The 27,089-nt window shown below is 43.2% G+C and overlaps 1 protein-coding gene across 1 annotated transcript in view; it reads left to right on the forward strand.

The window, feature by feature from the left end:
- AHI1 (Abelson helper integration site 1) overlaps window positions 1-26,455 on the forward strand; it is a 212,338-nt gene extending 185,883 nt beyond the window's left edge. Inside the window, exons 25-28 of the mRNA XM_065931304.1 lie at window positions 10,331-10,380; window positions 16,194-16,243; window positions 17,719-17,818; window positions 26,117-26,455. Coding sequence (XP_065787376.1) covers window positions 10,331-10,380; window positions 16,194-16,243; window positions 17,719-17,818; window positions 26,117-26,177 — 261 coding nt within the window. The 3' untranslated portion in view covers window positions 26,178-26,455. The remainder of the gene's footprint in view (window positions 1-10,330; window positions 10,381-16,193; window positions 16,244-17,718; window positions 17,819-26,116) is intronic.
- The last annotated feature ends 634 nt before the right edge of the window (window positions 26,456-27,089 follow it).

A 27,089-nucleotide genomic window follows, 5' to 3' on the forward strand; every position in this document is an offset into this window, starting at 1 on the left:
CTTTGACCTCGGGGTATAAACTCCCATTTAACCTGACTGAATGGAAGGCGTCTATAAGCCCTTATATACAGCCGTGTGAGACTAACGGGAATCACCTTTCCAACATCTGTGTTCCTCCTCAAGTCCCCACCCTAGCACTGCACATAGAGGATATTCTCAATGAATGATTATATTTGATTGAGACAAAGCTCCCCAAAATTTCACACATTTGTCAAGGAGTAAGATTATGAAAGGTAGCAACTAAGACTATAAATAAAATAGTAATATAAGTAAAATAGTAATAAGTAATAAGTAAAATAGTAATCTGGTGGGTGCACAGAAGCCATGCTGGAAACTGCACAGTCACTTCTCATTTACAGTGCTTATGTTCTATAAATTCACCATGAACACTGACTTACTGAATTGTAAACCAGAGCTCCTAGAGCAAATGCAGGATTCGGTTCTTGAGAGCCTCTGGTCACAAGATTTTCATCAACCCACCAGTACATAACCTTGTTTTATATGCATGTCAGTCTAAAAACACTTCATCTAATATAGGCAAGTTGTGAAAATTGACCTCATGGAGTACAACTTGCACCTGAACAAAGCCCGACTAACACACGAGCTTCATCCGTGAGGCCCCTCAGCCCTGTTGCACTTGGTCACGTGGGTCAGCACTTCAACAATAGGCTTAGGGTTCCTTTAAAACGGCAGAATCACCAACAAGAAGCACAGAAATGTGAAAAGCATGTCACTGAATAGATCAGCAGAAGGACACGTGTCGTCTGTATGAGAACTGACTCCATGAGCCAGAGCGCTAGAAACACGCCAGGGCATCGGGAGGTTCTCATGTTCCTCCCGCATCGGGAACATGGGCATTGGGCAGCTCACAAGCATCCCCGCTCTGCACCAGGGCATGATCTCAGCTGCAAGAGCGCCGCACAGGTTGATTTGGAGATTACAAATGAATGTTAGCGAGTAGGAAAATTTGGGAGTAGGGATCCACAAATAATGAGGATTAGCTGTATTTTTGAAACATTATTAAAAGTACAAGCTCAGTCGCTTCAGACTCTTTGCGACCCCATGGACCGTAGCATGCCAGGCTCCTCTGTCTGTGGGATTTTCCAGGCAAGAATACTGGAGTGGGTTGCCATGTCCTTCTCCAGGGAATCTTCCCGACCCAGGGATCAAACCTACATCTCCGGCATCTCCTGCATTGCAGTCTGATTCTTTTAACACTGAGCACCGGGGAGAGGAAAAAAAAAAAAAAACTCTGAGCACAAGGGAAGCCACTAAAAGTACATAGTCATTCTATAAAACCTGTTAATCTTTATCATAAAGATGGAGACATAAATGGTCAGGCATAGGGTCAAACAAAAATGTAACCTACAACTCCAGCATGGCTCATGTATATGACTTTTGTCTTCTATTCTTGTCTTCCCTTTTGGATGTAAATAAAAGAGCTAAAAGTTCCTTGAAGGCAGGTGTCTCATTTAAAATTGAATTCCCAGCATCTAGCACAAAGCAGGTATTCAATAAATGCTTACTGAATGAAGGATCAGATAAAGGGGAGCGGCTGTACTGAGGTATGTATTAATCTTCCAAATCAGACCTGACCCTGTCAGACATCAGCAGTGATGATGTAGCGCATAAGCAGATGGTCAGCAGTGTGCAGAGGGCTGCAGTGGATTTGATAAAACTGCCATGTCTCCCTCAGTCTCCCTGTTGCCTTCCCACATCACTCATCTAGGAAATAGTTTGGTCCCAAAAGAGGCAGTGGCTGACTCAAATGATTCTTTAGTTTGTAGAATTTTTCTTAAGAGGGAGGAGGTGGCATTCTGATGTTTCCTGTCTTCTTGGTTATCTGCCATTTTTTTTTGTTTTTTGTTTTTTAATTAAATTTTATTTACTTTTGGCCATGCTGGCTCTTCTTTGCACCTCAAGCTTTTTCTCTAGTTGCAGTGAGAGGGGGTTTTTCTCTGATTGCAGTGTATGGGTTTCTCATTGCTTGGCTTCTCTTGTTGCAAAGCATGGGCTCCAGGCACTTGGGCTTTAGTAGTTGCAACATATGTGCTCAGTAGTTGCGGCTCCCAGACTCTAGAGCACAGGCTCACTACTTGTGGGGCAGAGCCTTGGTTGCACCACAGCATGTGGGATCTTCCTGGACCAGGGATCAAACCAGTGTCTTCTGCCTTGGCAGGCGGATTCTTTACCACTGAGCCACCAGGGAAGCCTCTGCCATCAGTTTTCACTTTCCCCAAACCAGCTCTTAGACCACCAGGAGATAGATGCATGAAGGCAGCAGTCATTTAGCAGTTTGATGTCATGCACATGAATGACTCTTCGAGTGTGTGACTTGGCATACAGGTCTTCCCAGTGCCCAGCCCTGAGAGTAAACCAGTTGTCCATTTCTTTCACTTCTCTGGAATCTTATCACTGCTTAAGAAAAGCACCTAACTGTGGTGGTTGTCTCTGTGTCATATTTGATTCCCAGCCTGAGTGAGGCCCGTGGTCTTGATCGTCTTTTTGTTTTCCTGACTGACTCCCTACCCCGTTCTTTACAGAGCCTGCTCAAAATAAGGTCCACACTCCTCAGACTCTTACAACAGGCTGACTTTGTGCTTTCTCTGTGTTTCTGTTACTTCCCCTTCCTTCTCTAGTGGCTTTCAGATCTCAAAGAAAGATGTACCCTCCTTTCTACGGCTGACCTCTCCACTTGTATTTTGGGTCATTTTCCCCTCCCACGTCCTTCTGGCCCTCACTCCACCAGCGATCTGCATCCTCACCCCTCCACCCCTTTGGCGTCTTTGTTTATTCATTTAGCACACTTGCATTGAATGCCCGCTATTGTCCCCCGGAACTGTAGCAGCATCTAGTCTGGGTAGTGTGGTGGTGAATTAAACAGAAAAGGTCCCTCACCTTACAGAACTTACAGCCTGATGAGTGAAAGTAACTGTAATTAATGAGTCATAAAACTAAACATAAGCAGTGAAAGGACTGAAGGGAAGCTGTGAGGCCTTGTGGTGAGAAGTGGATGGGTTAGTTTTTATGAAGGGCGGAGGCGGGGAGACCAAGAGGATACATTTGAGGCATTAGAAGCAGCTTGTGCAGAAGCCCTCAAGTGGTCAAAAGTGCTCCTCAGAGAAACTGAAAAACCAGCTGGTCCCTTCAAATAGTTTTTTGTTGTTGTTGTTGTTTTTTCTGGAGCAGAATTTTTTTTTAAGTAAACTTTTAATTTTGTATTGGGGTATAGCATATTAAAAAGCAGAGACGTTACTTTGCCAACAAAGGTCTGTCTGGTCAAGGCTATGGTTTTTCCAGTGGTCATGTATGGATGTTAGAGTCGGACTGTGAAGAAAGCTGAGCGCAGAAAATTGATGCTTTTGAACTGTGGTGTTGGAGGAGACTCTTGAGAGTCCCTTGGACTGCAAGGAGACCCAACCAGTCCATCCTAAAGGAGATCAGTCCTGGGTGTTCATTGGAAGGACTGATGCTGAAGCTGAAACTCCAGTACTTTGGCCACCTCATGCAAAGAGTTGACTCATTGGAAAAGACCCTGATGCTGGGAGGGATTGGGGGCAGGAGGAGAAGGGGATGACAGAGGATGAGATGACTGGATGGCATCACCGACTCGATGGACATGAGTTTGAGTAAACTACAGGAATTGGTGATGGACAGGGAGGCCTGGCGTGCTGCGATTCATGGGGTCGCAAAGAGTCAGACAGGACTGAGCAACTGAACTGAACTGAACTGATAGCCAGGAAGATCCCCTGGAGAAGGGAATGGCAACCCACCCCAGTGTTCTTACCTGGAGAATTCCATGGACAGAGGAATCTGATGGGCTACAGTCCTTGGGGTCACAGAGTTGGATGCGACGGAGTGACAGACGGACACATAGCCAGTTAACAATGTCATGATAGTTTGGTGACATTGAAGAATGAAGGTGAAGAATGAAGGGACTCGTCCATACACATATCCCTGCTCCCCCAAACTTCCCTCCCATCCAGACTGCCACATAACATTGAACATAGTTCCATGTGCTGTATGGCAGGTCCTTGTTGGTTATGCATTTAAATAAAACAGTGTGTACATGTCCATCCCATATTATTAATACTTTGGCTTATCAGGTGTATCAGATTCTACATCTGTAACCCTGGCTCCTGTTCTGAATTGTATTTCTAATCACCTGGAAATTTTCACACAGATTTCACATAGGGCTTCCCTGGTGACACAGACAGTAAAGAATCCACCTGCAATGCCAGAGACCTGGGTTCAATCCCTGGGTTGGGGAGATCCCCTGGAGAAGGGAAGGTCTACCCACTCCAGTATTCTGGCCTGCAGATTCATTCACATAGATATCATTCTGGAATCTCTGGTCCAATATGCCCAAAATCGAATGGATTTTTAAAAGCCCAATTTTCTCCTGTCTCCTCCAGTGTGTCAGTGGAATCATCATCTACCTTCACCTTTAAGTAAGGAGTTCTCTCTCTCTTGAAAGAACAAATAGTTGAAAGAACAAAAACATCAGGGGTTTTTGCAGCATAGTAGTCTAAGTGTTTTGATAGATTTCTATATGTAATGCAGGAAAATAAATAGAACTGGCCCCTGACCTAAGCTTAATGAGGTCAGGAAATGCTTTCCAACGGGGTTGATTTCTAAATTGAGTTTTATGGGAGGAAGGGCATTCCAGGAAGACTGAAAAAATACTAAGGCATGGCACACAGGCTATCACAAATATTTCATCCTGGCTGGAGCCTAGGATACAGAGTTAAAAACAGGTAGAGCTGAACCCACATAAGGGGACAGGATCAAGAAGATCCTCATATGGCATGTTAAGCAGCTGGATTTGATCCTGAAGGCACTCGTGAGCCACTGAAAGATTTAAAACATGGCGGATGGCATGATCAAGTCAGTTCTTTCAAAAACCCATCCTAGAAGGTCTGAGGCTAGAAGGAAAATAAAAGCAGTACTGTATAAGACCAAGAAAAGCTGTTGTGGCAATCCAAACCAAACATAATGAGAAAGTAGGATGCGGTGACAAAACCCACATGAGGGAAAAGGAACAGTCTGAGTTTCCAAGGTGACCACCTGTGAGAAGAAAAGGGGCCTCCACTGTGAGAGGCACAGCGGTCTGTACCTGTGTGGCGGCCACTGCAGCAGAGCTCTGAGCCCTCAGACTGAGATTCAGAGGCAAAGGGATGGTTCCAAGCCTATTTTCAGAAAAACTACGTACCTGCAAGATTTGCTGAAAACTAATGAAACTGCCATATCATTTTGAAGAAGATTGGAGATTGAGGTTCAGGGTATTGATTTGGAAGTCGTTGGCATAAACATATGGGTTGAATCCATGAGAACAGAGGAGAATCCAGAAGGACAGGACAAAGACTAGAATGCGTGAAGAGGCGCAGTTATTTTGAAGTGTGTGCTGCCGGAGAGGAGCCTGGGAAGGATGATGCGAAACAGCCCCCAACCCCTGCCTGGGGAGACAACCAGCTCCCGTACCCCAGTCTTTACTGCACTATTCGCCTGCCTACCAGAAGTACACTATTTTCTGCTCCTAATATAGAAGTCAAGTCATGTGATTTATCAGCTCAGAAATCTTAGTTGGTGCTCTATTTGCCTTTAAAGTCCAAATCTCATAAGTTTTAATCTACCTCTCATCCTTCAACGTTTGAATAGACGTTCTGACCAGTTTTTCCTCATCTCCCAAATCATCCTCCTTGAGCACACTCCCTTGCACACACAAAGCCTCCAGCCTCTGCTTACCCCAGTTTCTCCAACTGTATAGTTTTTGCACCACTCCAGTGATCACAGTTTCAAGTTGTTCCTTAGGAGTTAGCTAAATGTTTCCTCCTCAGAATCCTTCTCTGAAGCCTGCAGTTGCAATTCAGGCCTTCTGTTCTTTTATATCTGCACATTTCTTTTCTCTTTATCGTAATGTGGGTCTTCCTCTACCTCATTGCTTATCTCTATGCCTTTCCCTGTTAGAGTATAAGATATTAGAATCTGCTTAGCTTTGCATCCCCAGGGTGTGTAGCATACTCCTTGCCCCTAGAGTGGCATCCTAAGTATCTGGCATAACATCTTACAGAAAAGCCCTAACTTTTTGGCCAACTCAATATTTGTTGTTCCTACCTGGCATAATTAGTATCCAAAACTACAAATCATGAATCAAGATGAAGGCTTTCACTTTTTGTTTTAATATACTCCTAGAAGGGGCTTCGCTGGTGGCTCAGTGGTAAAGAATCTGCCTGCCAGTGCAGCAGATGTGGGTTTGATCCCTGGGTTGGGAAGATCCTCTGAAGCAGGAAATGGCAACCCACTCCAATATTCTGGCCTGGAAAATCCCTTGAACAGGGGAGCCTGGTGGGCTACAGTCCTTGGGGTCGCAAAAGAGTCAGACATGACTTAGTGACTAAACAACAACATACTTCTAGAAGCTACATCTTAATACAAAGGAATATTTTGTTCTTAAGGAAAAGCATAATTGGAAGATTGAGTGCCAAAAACAGCTCATAGAACCAATAATAAATTCTAAAATCAAAGGATCAACAGCAAACTTATATGAATATTTAAAATCATAAAATTATGCCCCCCATCCAAACACAACTTTGGCAGTAGAGGAAACCCGAAAGAGCTTGTGTAATCGAGCAGTTTGTAAACTCTTCTCTGTAGAAGCCCTGTTCCTCCAGGCTCTGGGGAGTCGATCTAGGGAGGCAAGGTTTGCCTGGCCTCCAAACCTCAATTCATCTAGAGAAATTCTAGGTGTTTAGGTGTTTGTATGTGAGACTTTCAAACAAAATTGTATTGAAAAAGAGCTTAGCTGTTAAACTAAGCTGTTAAATCAGTTTGAAATACAGGATTATAACTTTCAGGCTACTTCTATAATCTTGGTAACTCTGGGCCTCCATTTCCTCATCTGTAAAATGGAAGGATGGTGCTATGATAGTTCATGCTTTTATTCTGAGCACCTCCTGTACTTTTTCAAGTAGAAAACAGACCTCAGGAGAAGTTAAGTGGCTTCCTTGGGCCACATAGAGTTAAGGACAGAATCAAGATTATAATTTAACCAACAGCCCTAGTTGTTGGGCTTTTAAAAAAATTCCTACAAAGTGAGTATAAAAAGAAATTGCAGTTATTAATTCTTTGGAAAAGGTAGATATCAGGAGGTATATAAATAGCACATAAAAATAAAGCTATATTGTATCATAAATTTGCCTTATTTAAAGCTAGTGTGCTACTGCAGCAAACATTGATCAAATATCTACCTAATTTTGCATTCATTCTTCAAGTTTATAGAAATATTTGGGTGAGTTGTTTGCATGGCCTATTTCTCTTTTACACAGCTATTTATGAGCTGCTTCTCCTTGGTAAATCTCCATGTAATCAAGGGAGGCACTGAAAATCATTCCATTAATCATTCCTTTCATGTTTGTCTCACTGCATCTAAATTTACGAGCATCACTAGAAATCGTGAGGGTTTGGGAAGCAAGAGTCTATAGATTCTGATCCTTTCGTTCATCTCCTTTGCTTTGCTCATCTTCCTCTCTCTTCATCCCCTCCTCTCCAAATCAAGGGTGTCCATGAAGAGGAAATTAAGTCCCCAAACAGCTGAGAGGTGTGAGTGGACAGGAGGGAAAGAAGGGCAGTCATGTTCCTTGGCTTTGATGGTGGGGGGTGCTTATGGACAGATTGTCTCATAGCCTTGGGGGCTTTTTTGTTTAAAAACAAAGTGAAACAAAACAGCTCACAGAGACACTTCCTTCTTCCCCCTCCTTCTGCCTCCATGAATAACTACCCATATGGCGCGCTGCTGCTGAGACCAAGGAATGAGTGAGTAAAGGTGTTTAGAACTGAAATTTTGGTCCTAATTAAATAAGTGTCCTTTTACAATCACTGTTAAAACTTTGTAATGTGGATCCCCTACTAATTTGTGGTTCATGGAATTTGAACCCAGGTTAAAACAACCTTTGCACCTTGAGAAAGGACCTAGATGTGCCCACCATACTAATGCAGGAACACAGCAGGAAACGGGGCAAGGGCAGAGCTTAACCTGCTTAAGTCAGGTTTCTGAGGACATCACAGCACCCATTTCACATGAAAAGTCTGTTAAAAACAGGTTTGCGAAGACCTGCATGTGGCCAAATGTTCCTCGTTTGTCAGGGTCACAGCACGCAGGGAAAAGCAATGCTGACTCAGCAGCGATGGATAATTCAGTCTGACTTTTCTTCCCTCAGCCTCTGGAGTAGACTCAAATTCTGCTTAGAGCCATGATTTGAGGTTGTTTTTTTCTTATTTAATCCACTGATTTTACAACATTTCATGTACACGGTCGGCCTTCCTTACCCACAGGTTCTGCATCTAGAGAGTCAACCAATCATGGTTCACAATTACATGGGAAAAAATTCCAGAAAGTTCCATAAAAGCAAAATGAATTTGCCACACTGGCAACCATTTACTTAGCATTTACATTGTGTTTGCAACCATTTACATGGCATTCGTATCATATTAGGTATTTATAAGTAATCTAGAGATGAGTTTAAGTATACAGGAGGTTGTTAGGTTATATGCAAATACTACACCATTATATTAAGTCACTTTTAGGATCTGTAGATTTTGGTATCTGGGGGGCGGGTGGAGTGTCCTGAAACCAATCCCCCTCAGATACTAAGGCACAACTGTATATATGTACATTTATTTAAGATGTTGCTCTTGCATTGGGCAAAGAGAAGTAATACTTAGACCATGTAAAAGAAGCATTTTACCATGAATTTGGTTGCACTGTTTGAAATTTATTCCATAAGCCTGAGAAGAAACTGAAAAAATTAGGTTATAATTGATGTGTTCTGAGAGGTTTTGATAGTTTTCTCCTTGGTAGGTTGGCTTGAGGGCAGGTAGACTATTCTGCAATCTGCATTTGTCCTTGAATTTAGATTTTCTGGGTACTTGTAACTTTTTTCCCAAACACATTTTAACTGAGTCAGATTATCTTCAAATAGTTGAGAAAAATAAAAGATTGGTTCTTCTGATGTTCTTTAAAACACTCCAGCATCCACTTTCCACCACTGAGTCTCCTTGTCCTTTAACTCTTGTTTTTATTACGTGCTTGATTTAAAGCTATATAGCCAGCAATAATATCACATAATTATGATCCAGAAAAGTACAAAATCCTCTTGAAATCTTTATGATAAGGAAAGTAATACTTGTCTAAAGGTGCTCAGTGCCAAATCTTGCTGAAATCTGATTGTGAAGGAGGAAATCTAAAAAGGCAAAGCAAGTTTCAGTAGAGATAAGACTGGAAAAGCAGTAGTTACTCAAGGAAGTTAAGACTGAAACAGAAAGCTTTACTCCTTTCCTTTTGCTTCATTTTGTGTTTTTTTGTTTTCTGGATGTTTAAGAATTTAATTAGATAATTATGGTATCTCTCATTCATATGTAATTCAAAGCTTTAACACAGTAAGATTTATATTTTCTATGTGAAGTTTAAGTAGATCATTTCCATAACATGTAATTATCTCTAAATAAAATTTCCAAGTCTGCTTTATGGCAACATTGAATTGATTTCTAAAATACTGTCTCATATCAAACACCATTGTTCCACAGTGTACTTTGATTTGGAATGGGGCTTCCCTGTTGGCTCAGGTGGTAAAGAATCTGCCTGCAGTGCAGGAGACCTGGGTTCAACCCCTGGATCGGGAAGGTCCCCTGAAGAAGTGAATGGCTACCCACTCTAGTATTCTTGCCTGGAGAGCTCCATGGACAGAGGAGCTTGGCGGGCTACAGTTAATGGGGTCACAAAGAGTCGGATACGACTGAGAAACTAAGAACAGACGAGCGCAGAGGAACCATCTAACTCAGCGTGTAATCTGGCACCCCTCAAAGTGCTTATTTGATTTCCTCATGGAGGTGCCATTAATAAAACAGACTGAGCAAAGTTTGTGGAAGATTTAAAGAGCTTGCAGATTCAGAACTTTACACACAGTTCAGTGTGTGGCTTCATGAAAATACAGAGTGCAGTGGGAAGGTTACAAAGGAAAGATGCAGTGGTGGAAGGTAAACACACAACTTAAGTGATACAGCACAGCGTCACTGACTTAATTTAGGCTGATTCACAACTGACTCTTTTTAACGCACACCTAAAAGCTCACTTTATTTACAAAGAGTGCTTAACCCGTCTGAAGAGCTGTTCCCTTGGTTTTCTGTGGGAGTGAACAGGTTATGCTGATAGACACTTGTGTTCAGAACAAACCTGCTTGCCCCTCATTCAGCCGGTTGGCGGGTCTTCGGCAGGTGCAGATTGCCAGCGTTGTCTTCTGTGATTTGTGACTTATTCTTTGTTTTTCTTTCACAGCAGTCATTTAAGTCCCAGGAATTCAGACTGAGCTCAGAGTCCACGGCACAGTAAGCAGCTTTTCCTCCTAAATAATTTGCAGTGATAAATAGTTGGTGTTTCTTTTAAGGACAGTTTCTCCAGTTCTCTCTTCATAGCACCACACTACAAAAGTTACGAGACACCCGTTTTGAAGCATTAATGTATAAAGGCTAATACCTGGGATATTATCCTTATATATATTTCTTACAAATGCCTTAAGTATTTGAGCAGTTTTTAAAGTGTTTATTTTAAAAAATCTCTAGGAAGTTTTGTATTTTTTTTTTTTTTGGTACTTGCTATTAATACATTACTTAGTACATAAATGGAAAATCTCTTTTACCTCAAAAAAATATTGAAAACTGTTGCAAAGCATGTCTCAGTTTTTATCATTGCAGATCATATTGTGCCTAATTTGAAGCCAAAACTTCATATTCATACATCATCAGCAAACTGTCACCTGAATGTAACAACCTTGAACAGCTCGGGTATCTGCCATGCCCTCCCATCCCACATCACCTTTCCCACATCTGGGCACATGCTTCCACACACAGACACACAGGGAATCCCTACCGAGTGTCCTTCAGGAAAACATTTATTCAGGAACTCTGCTATACCCACTCCAGTATTCTTGCCTGGGAAATCCCATGGACAGAGGAGCCTGGTGGGTATAGTCCATGGGGTCACAGAGTCAGACATGACTGAAGCGACTTGGTCCTCCTTCATAGGCAGGCAGGTTCTTTGCCACTAGCACCACTTGGGAAGCCCATCTAGGACTGTATGTCATTACATATCATATATGAAGCCCTGTGTTGCTTCAGAGCACAGTCGCTCATCACCACATTTGAGTCTCCGCATCTCCCTGCAGATCCTTGCTCTTACCCCTCCTCTGCATGCAGAGAAACATGACCTGAGAGGTAGGAAGATGCGGACCCGGTCCCAGAACACAGATCCTCTGTTTCCTAATCTGTGTTCTCCCCACACTTTCACTCTGCCTGTCACATGACACAGACACATGTTCCAGGTCTTTCCGTTTTTTGTTTTTTATTGTACCTGCAAGGTATGTTTTCAGTTCCAATCTCTGAATAATTGAAAGTTTGCATAATAGTTGATGAGATAATAGCTAACTCTGAGGTGTGTATACTTAATGACAGGCCACACATATGAAAAAATATGCTGGATCAGTACAGACGAAAACTCTTGTTTCAACAACTAGAAGTGACCATGTTTGAATACATGATGGGAACAGTGCTCTCTCTGAACATGTTTTATAAAATACTTTAGAACTTTTACCTAAGATGTGAATGAAAGATTCTGTCCTCACTCTGATCACTTTGGATACATATCTTCAGATGATATGAAGCTGCCAGACAATGCTCTCCAGATGAAAATTCAAAAAAGCCTCAGAAAGCATCCCAGCATGTCAGGGTAGCTAGGCTTCTCTTTTTGAACACAGAGTACTTAACAAGCTTCTGAAAATAAATCTTCACAAGAAGTTCAGTTATGTCTCAGTGCTCAAGTTCATCTAAGGCCTTTGGGCTTTCCCTATACTCATAATTTCTTAGAAGTAAGGATGAATTAAGATACATTTCTCATGATTTCAAAACTGTAGGCGACTTGAAGATGGAAATGCTATAGCCCAGTATATAACAAAGTCATTTCTTTATTTCTCTAATTTACTTAAATGAGTCCATTGTACCCAAGTAAATGGATAGAAGCTAATTTTTCTTTTGTTTCTTTGTAGTTTTGCCATTCGGTTCCTAACATGTGCTTATTAGCTGATTGACCAGGCTATGTAAATGAGCCACATAGGACTGCCTCTCACCACTTTCTACTTGAATTTCTTGTCTCATTTATACTTAAAAAAAATTTTTTTAAGAAATGTCAGTCACTTCTGTGCAAACAATCTACACATTTTAGTTAAAGCTACACTCTTGATACTAAGAAGAAATTGTATAGCTTAATTTTAAGCCTTTTTCTTGAAAGTCTTAAACTTTTACTTTTTGTATCTCATGCATCTATGATGTGTTTATCTGCTGCCCAAGTCAGAGTTTTCTATGAAGCTTCTACAAATATGTTTTAATCCTTAAATAATATTAGTATTCCCTAGTTGCTAACGTATCTTATATTGAGTTTGGGGGTTTCTTTTGAAACACAGAATATTTTACTTCATTAACAGCTTTGATCAGAGAGAATTTAATTCAGATGATCACTAATACTAAAGGCCTTTATTTGTCAACACTCATATGTGAACTGAATGAGTAAATGAAGTCTCTTCTTAATATAACGTAGTCATAAGTGTTAATTCCGATTATCCAATCTCTCCTCCACTATATATTTTTCCATATTTATAATCATCACATTCCAAACTCCTTCAATTTCTTCTTCTTTTCAGGAGAAGAAATTAATTCTTACCAAGTGTCAACCATTCTTGAATAAGCATTCTCCAGGTTACTACAAGCTATTGGCTAATTTCCAAAATTTTAAAAAGTTAAATTTTAAAAAACCATTTCTGCCAGTTTTCCCATAGCTTATTTGGAGGAGAAATTTTTCAGAAGTCCTTCCACCACTGTTTTTGCTGATGTAACTTTTTCTTCTTAAGATGTTGAGTAGACTTACTAGTAAAGCTATCAGGGCCTGGAGCAGAAGATTTTAACTTCAAGTTCAATGTGTCTAATGCAAGTACGGCCATTAAGGTTGTGTATTTCTTATATTGTTGTTGTTTAGTTGCTAAGTCATGTCCAACTCTTTGTGAATGCATGGACTGCAGCATGCCAGGCTTCCCTATCCTTCCTTGTCTCTTAGAGTTTGTTCAAACTCATATCCTTTTTATCAGTGATGCTGTTCAACCATCTCATCTTCTGTTGCCCTCTTTTCCTGCCCTCAGTCTTTCCCAGCATCAGGATCTTTTCCAGTGAGTAGGCTCTTCACATCAAGTGGCCAAGATATTGGAGCTTCAGCTTCACCAGTCCTCCAGTGAATATTCAGGATTGATTTCCCTTAGGATTGACTGGTTTGATGTCCTTGCAGTCCAAGGAACTCCAAGAGTCCCAGCACCACAATTCAAACACATCAATTCTGTGGTGCTCATCCTTCTTTATGGTCCAACTCAACTCTTACATCCATACATGACTACTGGAAAAACCATAGCTTTGACTGTATGAACCTTTGTCAGCAAAGTGATATCTCTGCTTTTTAATACACTGTCTAGGTTTGTCATAGCTTTTCTTCTAAGAAGCAAACATCTTTTAATTTCATGACTGCAGTCACCATCCACAGTGATTTTGGACCCCAAGAAGATAAAATCTGTCACTGCTTCCACTTTTTCCCTTTCTATTTGCCATGAAGTGATGGGACTGGATGCCATGATCTTAGTTTTTTGCATGTTGAATTTTAAGCCAGTTTTTTCACTCTCTTCTTTCACCCTCATCAAGAGACTCTTTAGTTCCTCTTCACTTTCTGCCATTAGAGTGATACTGTCTGCATATCTTCTCCCAGCCATCTTGATTCCAGTTTGATTCACCCAGCCTGGCATTTCACATGATGTACTCTGCATACAAATTAAATTAAGCAGGGTGACAATATATAGCCTTGACGGACTCCTTTCCCAATTTTGGACCAGTCCATTGTTCCATGTCCAGTTCTAACTCTTGCTTCTTGACCTGCATACAGGTTTCTCAGGAGACAAGTAAGGTGGTCTGGTATTCCCATCTCTTTAAGATTTTCCAAAATTTGTCGTGATCCACACAGTCAAAGGCTTTAGTGTAGTCAATGAAGCAAAAGTAGATGTTTTTCTGAAATTCCCTTGCTTTCTCTATAATCCAGCGAATGCTGGCAATTTGATCTCTGGTTCCTCTGCCTTTTCTTTTCTTCTTATATAGGCATTGGTAATCTGTGTCTTGCATAGAACTTCTCCATTTCATGCAAGTGATTTAATTTATTGACATAAACTATTCATAATATCACCTTATTATCTTTTTAATATGAATATAATCTGTAATAATATTGCCTTTTTAATTCCTGGTGTTGATAATTTATTTCTTTATTCTGATTTCCCCAGTTGGCCTGGCAAATGATTTATGAATTTTTTTGAAAATAGCAAGTTTTTTTCCATTGATTTCTCTTTATTGTTTATCTGTTTTCTGTTTCACTGATTTTCACTCTGATCTTTATTTCTGATAATTTTGAGTTTAAGTTGTGCTTCTTTTTAGCTAGATTTGTTAGGTAGGACTTGAACAGTGTTTAGTCTTGGACTGTTTATTCCTCACCACTAATAAAAATCCTTTTTAGATATTCCACCTAATGCCTTCTGAGTTGTGAGGTTTTCCATCCTGGCTGATGGAAGTAGATACTGTCCCTGACCTCAGGACATATCCTCAGATGTATACGTTCACCTATACTCTGCTGAATATTCATAGGGGACCCTTGCAAGTCTTCACGTTCTCCCCTCTCTCCTCTCTGGCAGTCTGTGAACTATAGCCTACCTGCTCTCCTCAGCCTCCTAGCCCTCACTCAGGGAGTCTGCCACGTTCCACACCATTTTCATCTGCCTGTGCTGTAGCCTGGAAACTCTCAAGGCAGTAAGCTAGGCGATCATAGGGCTGATCTCATTTATTTTCTGTTTCTTGGTTATCACTTTCTTTTGTTGCCTGTGGTTCAGTGTCTTGAAAATGGCTTCATATGTTTTATCCAATATTTGTGGTTGTTTTAGGTGAGCAGTTTACTTGGTCCATGTTTCTCCATCTTGGAGGCAAGCAGAAGTCCAAATGTTGTATTTTTCAGGGCAGCTTTCTGTTAGATTGTATGTACATCATAAGGAAAAAAAGGTGGAAAGGATCACTCAGTCTGATTTTTCTGCAGTGGTCAGGAAAAGCCAAAGATGTAAGAGCGTTTAAGTCTTCAAAACCATGTAGAGACAAGGTGAACAAAAAAGGAAAGGCCCTAGAGAAATCAGAAGAGTGGCAGGAGCTGAGGCACAATTGCAGGGAGGTGCCTGGAATACCCGGAGGCCAGCAGGGTACCTGTGACTGGAGCAAAGTGGGGTAGGGAAATGCACAGAGCAGCAATATTAAAAAAAATGTTTTAAACAATTTCTAAAATAATATTTAAAAAACAGAAAAACAACTGCTAGCAAGATACAGTCCAGGTCTACTGTGTTTCACAAAAATGTACATGTCATATTTCTTTTGAATCTCAGGACCACAGCTCCACTTCTTCGGGTGCTTCCCTCCCCTGGTCCTGGGATAGTGGTTGCCTCCCTGAGATGAGCCATCCACTCTCCAGCTTACCGAGTCCTGTTGTGTCATTCCTGGACTGCTTCCTGCGTTCTCCTTATCACCCTGGCATCGCAGACATTTGAGTTTTTTTCTGTGATGCTAGAGTGTAGGTTCCCTGAAGATAGTAAGCTGTCAGTGCTTTTTGGGTCAGAGCTCCACCTTTCTTTCCCGTCTCCTCATTTTCCTGCTTTCTAAATGTGCTTTATTTGTTCTTTCATCTTTGTGACTTCTCATCCTTTCCTTCTCAGTCATCTGACTTCACTTCATTTACTTATGTGTATGCTCAGTCATGTCTGACTCTTTGTGACCCTAAGGATCACAGCCCACCAGGTTCCTCTGTCCATGGAATTTTCCAGGCAAAAGTACTGGAGTGGTCACTCTGCCCTCCTCCAGGGGGTCTTCCTGACCCAGGGATCAAGCCCACATCCTCCTGCATTGGCAGGTGGATTCTTTACCACTATGCCTCCTGGGAAGCCCTTTACTTACACGTCTCCCTGTAGATTTCTCTAGCTGCTGTAACAATACCAGAGACTTGGTGGCTTAAACAATGTAAATGTATTTTCTCATAGTTCTGAAGGCTGGGAATTCAAGATCAAGGTTCCAACAGGGCTGAGTGCTGGTGAGTCCTCTCTTCCTGGCTTGCAGGCGGCCACCTCCTTGCCATGTCCTCACATGGCCTTTCTTCTGTGTGTGTGTGTGTGTGTGTGTGTGTGTGTGTGTGTGTGTGTGTGTGTGTGTGTATGTGTGTGGAGAGAAAGAGCTCTCTGGTGTCTCTTCCTCTTTTTATAAGGACACCATCCTATGGCTTAGGGCCTCACCCTTATGACCTCACATAAATTTAATTACTTCTTTAAAGGCCAGACCTCCTTTGTAAGATGTATTAACTTTGGGGGCTTCAACCTGTGAAAGACACAATTCAGTCCAGAGAAGTCACTGTTCAGTCCTCTACATTGCCTCATTTTGAAATTCTCGAACCGTTTTTTGAGTTCTGTCATGATGTCTTCCCTGATAGCTCAGTTGGCAAAGAATCTGCCTGCAGTGCATCTGGTTTGGTCCCTGGGTCGGGAAGATCCACTGGAGAAGGGATAGGCTACCCACTCCAGTATTCTTCGGCTTCCCTTGTGGCACAGCTGGTAAAGAATCCACCTGCAATGCGGGAGACCTGGGTTCCATCCCTGGGTTGGGAATATCCCCTGGAGAAGGGAAAGGCTACCCACTCTGGTATTCTGGCCTGGAGAATTCCATGGACTACACTCCATGAGGTTGCAAAGAGTCAGACATGACTGAGTGACTTTCCCCTTCACTTTCTTTCACAATGTCTACCACCATTCCTGGACATCCAAGAGAGGAGACACTGCCTTCCATTCTTTGAATTTCCCTTTTTTCATGATTTCTGTATTTTCTAATAACTTGCATTACTGTATTCAGTTCAGTTCAGTTCAGTCACTCAGTCGTGTCCAACTCTTTGTGACCCCATGAATCGCAGCACGCCAGGCCTCCCTGTCCATCACCAACTCCCGGAGTTTACTCAAACTCATGTCCATCGAGTCGGTGATGCCATCCAGCCATCTCAGCCTCTGTCATCCCCTTCTCCTCCTACCACCAATCCCTCCCAGCATATAAAATATTCATCTTCTATGTTACTGTTAATATGAAACCATTTGAAACACTGCATTCCCATCTCACACGTTGGGATATCACTGTTTTCTTTACGTAAACTTCTTCATCCCTTCTTTGTCACTAAGGGATCTCCTGCACTTTTACACACACACACAATTTGATAAATTTTCTGGTTTTTCCCAGGCTAACATTTTTCTGAGATAAGTAGGTTTTATTTTATTCTCGTCCCTTTATACAGTAGAAAAAGGAGCCCAACCAGCTAAGGCTTATAATCTCTACATTATTTTCAGCAACTCCCTGCTTCCCAGACACATATATAATCGCTCATATGATCTGCTGAATATTTTTCTCTCAGATCCTCCCATTTATCTCCCCTTTTTATTCCCATTGCCGCTTTGCTGAGTCAGAGCCCCATTTGAGCTGCTGCAGCAGCTTTCTCACTAGCTCCTTGTCTCCACTCTTCCCCTCCTGCAGTTCTGAGGGGAGCAGAGAACAGAGCCAGGAGGACCAAGGACACGTCATGGGCACAGGGGAAGGAAACGGAGCAAGCAGCTGGAAAGTCACCCTCACCGAGGTGAGAGGAAACCACCTCTCACGTCACGGAGAGAGTCAGGTCACGGAGCCCACGGGGAGGCTTAGGAAGAACCAGGAGAGAGTCACGTCACAAGTCCAATGGGGAGGCTTAGGAAGAACCAGGAGAGAGTCATGTCACAGAGTCCATAGGAAGGTTTAGGAGAAACCAGGAGAGTCACGTCACGGAGTCCACAGGGAGGCTTAGGAAGAACCAGGAGAGAGTCACGTCACGGAGTCCATGGGAAGGTTTAGGAGAAACCAGGAGAGAGTCACGTCACGGAGTCCATGGGAAGGTTTAGGAGAAACCAGGAGAGAGTCACGTCACGGAGTCCACAGGCAGGCTTAGGAGAAACCAGGAGAGAGTCACGTCACGGAGTCCACGGGGAGGTTTAGGAGAACCCAGGAGAGAGTCACGTCACGGAGTCCACAGGGAGGCTTAGGAAGAACCAGGAGAGAGTCACGTCACGGAGTCCATGGGAAGGTTTAGGAGAAACCAGGAGAGAGTCACGTCACGGAGTCCATGGGAAGGTTTAGGAGAAACCAGGAGAGAGTCACGTCACGGAGTCCACGGGGAGGTTTAGGAGAAACCAGGAGAGAGTCACGTCACGGAGTCCACGGGGAGGTTTAGGAGAACCCAGGAGAGAGTCACGTCACGGAGTCCACAGGGAGGCTTAGGAAGAACCAGGAGAGAGTCACGTCACGGAGTCCACAGGGAGGCTTAGGAGAAACCAGGAGAGAGTCACGTCACGGAGTCCACGGGGAGGTTTAGGAGAAACCAGGAGAGACACACGTCACGGAGTCACGGGGAGGTTTAGGAGAAACCAGGAGAGTCACGTCACGGAGTCCACGGGGAGGTTTAGGAGAAACCAGGAGAGAGTCACGTCACGGAGTCCACAGGAAGGCTTAGGAAGAACCAGGAGAGAGTCACGTCACGGAGTCCATGGGAAGGTTTAGGAGAAACCAGGAGAGAGTCACGTCACGGAGTCCACGGGAAGGTTTAGGAGAAACCAGGAGAGAGTCACGTCACGGAGTCCATGGGAAGGTTTAGGAGAAACCAGGAGAGAGTCACGTCACGGAGTCCACGGGGAGGTTTAGGAAAAACCAGGACAGAGTCACGTCACGGAGTCCATGGGAAGGTTTAGGAGAAACCAGGAGAGTCACGTCACGGAATCCACGGGGAGGTTTAGGAGAAACCAGGAGAGAGTCACGTCACGGAGTCCACGGGGAGGTTTAGGAGAAACCAGGAGAGAGTCACGTCACGGAGTCCACGGGGAGGTTTAGGAGAAACCAGGAGAGAGTCACGTCACGGAGTCCACGGAGAGGTTTAGGAGAAACCAGGAGAGAGTCACGTCACAGAGTCCACAGGGAGGCTTAGGAGAAACCAGGAGAGAGTCACGTCACGGAATCCACGGAGAGGTTTAGGAGACACCAGGACAGAGTCACGTCACGGAGTCCACGGGGAGGTTTAGGAGAAACCAGGACAGAGTCACGTCACGGAGTCCACGGGGAGGCTTAGGAGAAACCAGGAGAGAGTCACGTCACGGAGTCCACGGGGAGGCTTAGGAGAAACCAGGAGAGAGTCACGTCACGGAGTCCACGGGGAGGTTTAGGAGAAACCAGGAGAGAGTCACGTCACGGAGTCCACGGGGACGTTTAGGAGAAACCAGGAGAGAGTCACGCCACGGAGTCCACGGGGAGGTTTAGGAGAAACCAGGAGAGAGTCACGTCACGGAGTCCACGGGGAGGTTTAGGAGAAACCAGGAGAGAGTCACGTCACGGAGTCCACGGGGAGGTTTAGGAGAAACCAGGAGAGAGTCACGCCACGGAGTCCACGGGGAGGTTTAGGAGAAACCAGGAGAGAGTCACGTCACAAGTCCAATGGGGAGGCTTAGGAAGAACCAGGAGAGAGTCATGTCACAGAGTCCATAGGAAGGTTTAGGAGAAACCAGGAGAGTCACGTCACGGAGTCCACAGGGAGGCTTAGGAAGAACCAGGAGAGAGTCACGTCACGGAGTCCATGGGAAGGTTTAGGAGAAACCAGGAGAGAGTCACGTCACGGAGTCCACGGGGAGGTTTAGGAGAAACCAGGAGAGAGTCACGTCACGGAGTCCACGGGGAGGTTTAGGAGAACCCAGGAGAGAGTCACGTCACGGAGTCCACAGGGAGGCTTAGGAAGAACCAGGAGAGAGTCACGTCACGGAGTCCACAGGGAGGCTTAGGAGAAACCAGGAGAGAGTCACGTCACGGAGTCCACAGTGAGGTTTAGGAGAAACCAGGAGAGAGTCACGTCACGGAGTCACGGGGAGGTTTAGGAGAAACCAGGAGAGTCACGTCACGGAGTCCACGGGGAGGTTTAGGAGAAACCAGGAGAGAGTCACGCCACGGAGTCCATGGGAAGGTTTAGGAGAAACCAGAAGAGAGTCACATCACGGAGTCCACGGGGAGGTTTAGGAGAAACCAGGAGAGAGTCACGTCACGGAGTCCACAGGGAGGCTTAGGAGAAACCAGGAGAGAGTCACGTCACGGAGTCCACAGGGAGGCTTAGGAGAAACCAGGAGAGAGTCACGTCACAGAGTCCATGGGAAGGTTTAGGAGAAACCAGGAGAGAGTCACGCCACGGAGTCCATGGGAAGGTTTAGGAGAAACCAGGAGAGAGTCACGTCACGGAGTCCATGGGAAGGTTTAGGAGAAACCAGGAGAGAGTCACGTCACGGAGTCCACGGGGAGGTTTAGGAGAAACCAGGAGAGAGTCACGTCACGGAGTCCACAGGGAGGCTTAGGAGAAACCAGGAGAGAGTCACGTCACGGAGTCCACAGGGAGGCTTAGGAGAAACCAGGAGAGAGTCACGTCACGGAGTCCATGGGAAGGTTTAGGAGAAACCAGGAGAGAGTCACGCCACGGAGTCCATGGGAAGGTTTAGGAGAAACCAGGAGAGAGTCACGTCACGGAGTCCACGGGAAGGTTTAGGAGAAACCAGGAGAGAGTCACGTCACGGAGTCCACGGGAAGGTTTAGGAGAAACCAGGAGAGAGTCACGTCACGGAGTCCACAGGGAGGCTTAGGAGAAACCAGGAGAGAGTCACGTCACGGAGTCCATGGGAAGGTTTAGGAGAAACCAGGAGAGAGTCACGTCACGGAGTCCACGGGGAGGTTTAGGAGAAACCAGGAGAGAGTCACGTCACAGAGTCCACAGGGAGGCTTAGGAGAAACCAGGAGAGAGTCACGTCACGGAATCCACGGAGAGGTTTAGCAGACACCAGGAGAGAGTCACGTCACGGAGTCCACGGGGAGGTTTAGGAGAAACCAGGAGAGAGTCACGTCACGGAGTCCACGGGGAGGCTTAGGAGAAACCAGGAGAGAGTCACGTCACGGAGTCCACGGGGAGGTTTAGGAGAAACCAGGAGAGAGTCACGTCACGGAGTCCACGGGGACGTTTAGGAGAAACCAGGAGAGAGTCACGCCACGGAGTCCACGGGGAGGTTTAGGAGAAACCAGGAGAGAGTCACGTCACGGAGACCACGGGGAGGTTTAGGAGAAACCAGGAGAGAGTCACGTCACGGAGTCCACAGGGAGGCTTAGGAAGAACCAGGAGAGAGTCACGTCACGGAGTCCACGGGGAGGTTTAGGAGAAACCAGGAGAGAGTCACGTCACGGAGTCCACAGAGAGGTTTAGGAGAAACCAGGAGAGAGTCACGTCACGGAGTCCACGGGGACGTTTAGGAGAAACCAGGAGAGAGTCACGTCACGGAGTCCATGGGAAGGTTTAGGAGAAACCAGGAGAGAGTCACGTCACGGAGTCCACGGGGGCTTTTAGGAGAAACCAGGAGAGAGTCACGCCACGGAGTCCACGGGGAGGTTTAGGAGAAACCAGGAGAGAGTCACGTCACGGAGTCCATAGGGAGGCTTAGGAGAAACCAGGAGAGATTCACGCCACGGAGTCCATGGGGAGGTTTAGGAGAAACCAGGAGAGTCACGTCACGGCGTCCACAGGGAGGCTTAGGAAGAACCAGGAGAGAGTCACGTCATGGAGTCCACGGAAAGGTTTAGGAGAAACCAGGAGAGAGTCACGTCACGGAGTCCACGGGGAGGTTAGGAAAGGCATAGTCAACAAGGACACATGTCAAAGAGAGCAGAAGCAAACAGGGACTGAAAAATGCCTTTGAGTTTGGCAGCCAAGAGGCTGTGACCTGGGAGAGGAAGGTTTTGAATGAGAATCCTGGAAACGTGAGTCAGATTGTCTCCAGCCCCTGGGGAGAAGACCTGTCAGAAGAGGCCACTTCTCCCAAACGTTGTACTTGAAAGGAAAGAAAAGGCTGAGCAGTAGCTAGTAGAAAACACAGGATATAGAGAGAAATCTTTATATCGGAGGGAATTACAAGAGTATTTATAAACCCAGAGCAAAGAGCCCCTTGAGAATAGCTGGTCAACGTGTGGAATAAGGGGATAACTAAAGAGGAGAGTTTGAGACAAGAAGACAGGACTACCTTTTCCACTGAGAGAGGCAGGTGGGGCAAAATGACAGTGTTTTCTGGTGAGAGAGGAAGAAGGACAGGAAAGGACTTTCTGAAGAAGGTGACCTCTGTTTTCTCCATCGGTAGAAGAGAAGTTTGGCTACTAAAAGTGAAATGTTAAACTCTATCACATTACTTTTCTCATCATACAGAAAGCTTATAAATCAATAATTGTATGGTCATGAGAGTTAAGGAATGACTTTTTATTACTGATATCAGAATTAGAAAACATATTTTGAAACAGGTTTTTAGCTCTAAATAACAGAACTTTAAAATCATTTATGTCAAAGAGAAAAAAAATGCATAAGCAGAAGCTATAAACAACCAGTCACCTGGGATCAGGAAGAATTCCACAAAATATATGACAAAGGGTTAATACCCTCAGCATATAAAAATCTGTAAAAAATCAACAGGGAAAAGATTATCAGTAGGAGAACTGGCCCATAGGATACATAGAACATTCTTAAAGGGATATATATATATATATTTCACTGATATACATATCTGTGAAAATCTGAAATATGTCCAATGCCAGTGATCAAAGTAATAGAAATTAAATCAGTAAATGAGATGGTATTTTCCCTTCATGAAATGGCAGTAAGCTTCAGACTTATACAGCCTTGCATTGATGAGAGTGTGGGGAAGTGGGTTTTCTCATATACTGCTGGTAATAGTGTTAAAATAATCCTTTGTAGGGTATAGCTTTTTCTTAAGTTTTCAAATTGTTCATACATTTTGACCTGACAGTTCTACCTCTAGGAATTTACTGTAGGAAAGTATTTAAGTATATATGTAGAGATTTAATTAAAAGGCTACTCCTTCAAGTTTTCAAAATGAAAGGGAAAAAATCAATTTCTATGAATAAAGGATTGATTATGAAATAGAATACCATGTGACTATTACAATAGTGAAAATATTATAGAAGTATTTTCATAGACATGGAAAGATTGATGATAAATTTGTAAGTTAAAAATGAAAGATAATAAATTTGTAAGTTTAAAATGATTATAAAATAATTTTTATATAACATACATAAAATATGAAACAATATACATCAACAAATGTGAGTAGTTATCTCTAAATGATGGAACTGTAGTGATTTTTTATCCTTCATTTTACTGTGTGTATTTTCTGATTTTTCTAGTCAGCATATTTTGTTATATATGCTACTTGATCATTTCTTTTAAAACAAAAGTAATTTCAGAAGTTTTCTAATATAGCCCTTTCTTTCTACATTTAAAGAAATGAAGGTCTCAGATCCAGAGTTTAAAAGTGCCTGAACTGGGACTCAATCTTCTGGCTCTGAGTTCAGAGTTATTTCTGTTACACAGTGCTTTGCCTTTTAACTCTGATTAAATGGTAATATTGGGTTGGCCAAAACATCTATTTGGGTTTAACCCAATACTTCAAGGCAAGGGCTATGATATGCTCACATTTTCTCCCCCTAGTAATTCTCCTGGTGTCTAGCCACACAGCAAACCTTTGGGGAATACTCACTGGATTGATTTTCTTGTGGAATAGGGTACAGTATTTTTATGAATCTTATTTGTCATAATATACACACAAACACTGACCTGGTTGCATGTTCATTTTTAAAACCCTGCTGTGAAATCGTCCTTTCTCTTTTCACATGATTTGCCTTTAGAAGGCCCTCACTTGTTGCTCCCCCTCTCTCTTGGGCTATGGGGCTCCTTTGTGAGGAGATAGGCCATCACCCAGCGTGTGGTGAGATGGCGTCTCTCCCGTGGCAGCGGGGCTCTGCCGTCCCCGGGGCTCTGTCCCCGGGCTGTCGGCGGCCGGCACTGCTGCTGAGGCCCCTCGCCGGCGCCCTGGCGTCAGCTGGCGCTCCGTTGCTTGTCCAGGATGTGCACCTGACTGTCTCTTCCCCTCTCCTCTTATTCCGTCCCCTTGCTCCCTTTCACAGACCGTCTTTGACATTCTGTATCCAGTGTTCCTTCCTCTTCTTAATCTGAGCCACTGCCCGTAAACGTGCTGTCTTCACTGCCTGCTTTAGCTTTTCCAGTTCAGCTCCCCCTCAGGCTCCACTCCTGAGGGTCTTCCTGGCTCCTCTGTTTATCTCTCACTGTGCTGTCCTGTCCCGTTTTATGCAGCATCCAGCTCGCTCATTTCCAGCTGTCCTCCTCTCCACTTCCCTTTTCTGTTTTTCTTCCTCGTTTTCGTCCCGCCAGTACCAGGAACCCCTCCTCTCAGTCTGTCTTCCCTCCTTACCCCCCTGAGATCCCTGACCTCTCTGACTGTTCCTTACAGGTGTGTAGGGTCTCTGGGTGGCTTGCGTTCAGCGTCCACTTGAGCTTCTTTCCCCTTTTTATCAGACCCTGATCTGAGGCAAGCCTTGATACTTACCGTGTGCCCCCCAGGACAGAGTGTTGTCCTTTCTTGCCCCTGGGGAGATTGCACCTTGGAACACCATACCTGCACCGTTTTAAACGCTCCCTCAGTTGCGTTTGTGAACATGTTCACTGGCAGCATTTCGGGGCTTCTATACATCGTGCTAATTTAGCAAATTTAAAATCAGGAAACAATGTCCGACAAAGCATTTTTCCCCCTTGGGTAAATGTTTTTCATATGAAAGGGTAGTACAGCCAGTTATTTAAGACGGGGCCATAAACTGTAATGGAAAAGAATATGAAAAAGAATATATATATATATATGTTTGGCTGAATCACTTTACTGTATAGTAGAAATTAACACAACATAGTAAATCAACTATGTCTCAATAAAATAAATTTAAGAAAATAAAAGGTTGGGCCAGACCTCAAAGGCACAGATGTTCCCCAACCCTTCTGGTTAGGGTGCGGCAATGGTTATTAGCGCCTCCTTTTTTCCAATGCAATGCTCTAGCCTCTGCTTTTCTCAGGAGTGATCAATGGAATTGACCACAGCTAAGCAGTTGGCCATCATCCTTAGACTGAAGTTTGTTTCCTGAGAACAACCAAATGTTAAGCCATTTCTGCTTAGAGGGGAGACAGAACAATTGTGTGTAAGTCCAGATACTCATCACTGATACATGAACAATTGCATTAAAAAATTTCAGGTTCAGTCCCTCGTTTATCACCCTGTAATCGTGGTATACTTACCACATGGCCTCTAAAGAAGCAACTTCTTGTTTCATCTGCCTGTTGGTTCTTGATTTTTATTAATAGTATAATTTGTTTTAGTTCAAAGCTGCATCTAGATATATAGTTAACCATCACTATCTTGCTCAATCAAAAATGACACATGCCATTTTGGGGATTTATTGGAAAAACCATCATAGTTAACCCACTTCTAAAAGTAGACACAGTCATAGACTAAATGAAAGAGTGCTGTTTAATAAAATGGCCTGTATGCTTTCCAGTCACTAACCCCGAAGCAGCATCCATGACAGTTTTTTTCCAGCGAATGAAGAATTTCATAAACTCTGATTGCCTGCACTTAATTTTGGAAGTTACCCAGGGTTTGCAATGCTTATTGTCTATATTTGAGAGATGTATTTCTTTCTTGCTTAAATTAACTGATCAGTGCTGGAGCAGGCCTTAAGCAACTGCTGATGCTACTGAAAGACTTTTAACAGTTTGCTTAAGAGGCAAGCTAGAATTTAGTTCTAAAAGTTAAACAAAGAGTACGTTCAAGAAGATAAATCAGTGAGTTGGTCCTCTGGGTGCGTGTGCGTTTGTGTGTGAGTTGCATACTGTCTTATTACCTGTGTTGTTGCCTGGGCGTGCCAAGATGATTGTAATCAGAAGACACTGAGTTCATTTAGTACATCGTGTGTCATTTTCTCCTAGTAAAGAGCTGAAGAATGAAGAGGGAAAGAACCAAATATATAGAAAGGAAATGACAAATTAAACCAAATGGAACTTCTCTACAGAGTTCAGAAATTTCAGCTGGCCAGGAAGAAAGGATCTACTACTTTTTATCCTTGTGAAAGAATCTAGAAACATCAGAAGCAAGGTATGCGTGGAAAAATAAATGTGGCCTTCTGAGCTTGTTACAAACCATCATGTTTGTTGTTGATCAAAATAATGGCACTTGCACTATTAGTAATTGCATCAAAATTACATTACCATTGTTGGAAAATCAATAAAGAAAAACTATAATTGCTACTCAGTAAGTACAAAGAAAAAGTGTTGGTATTGCTAGAATGTCTATTAAGTTTAATATTATTATATTTTAATGTGGTTATATGTGTGGTGTTATGCTCAGATTTGAAATATATGCTATTGAAACTTAACTTTATTTAAAATAAAGATAAGCAGCTTCAGGATTTTGTGTATTCAAAATGTCCCGAATAAGAAAGGCATTAAAAAGTAACAAATGTGTTTGTTTTGAATGAATCGTATGTATAACTTGATACACATAAACTAAAAGTGGCTTTTGGCTAGACTGGCAACAGTTTTCCAAATATTTTTCTACTTTTTAAAAAAAGGTGTTTCATGTTGAAGCATGTAAGTGATTTGTAGACTTAAATTGTTTTAATATTTATTTTAGTCTTAACACATGTTTTTAAATTTTTACATTGGATTATTTATTCCTTTAGTTCCAGAGTAACAATGTCATATTTGACTATGTATTTTGAAGTGTGAGGTTATAAAATAGGAAATTTCATCTCTTTGTGTTTTACGTGGCTCTTCTTTTTCAACTGTGTGACTGTAAGTCAATAAATATTTAACCTCAAGAAGGTCAAGACTAATATAAAATTAGAAAACTTATTTACCAAATTAGACAACTGATTCCATTAAAATAAGAAGTGAGAAAAAC

Source organism: Muntiacus reevesi, chromosome 3 (genome assembly GCF_963930625.1).
Source record: "Muntiacus reevesi chromosome 3, mMunRee1.1, whole genome shotgun sequence".
Lineage (NCBI taxonomy): Eukaryota > Metazoa > Chordata > Mammalia > Artiodactyla > Cervidae > Muntiacus > Muntiacus reevesi.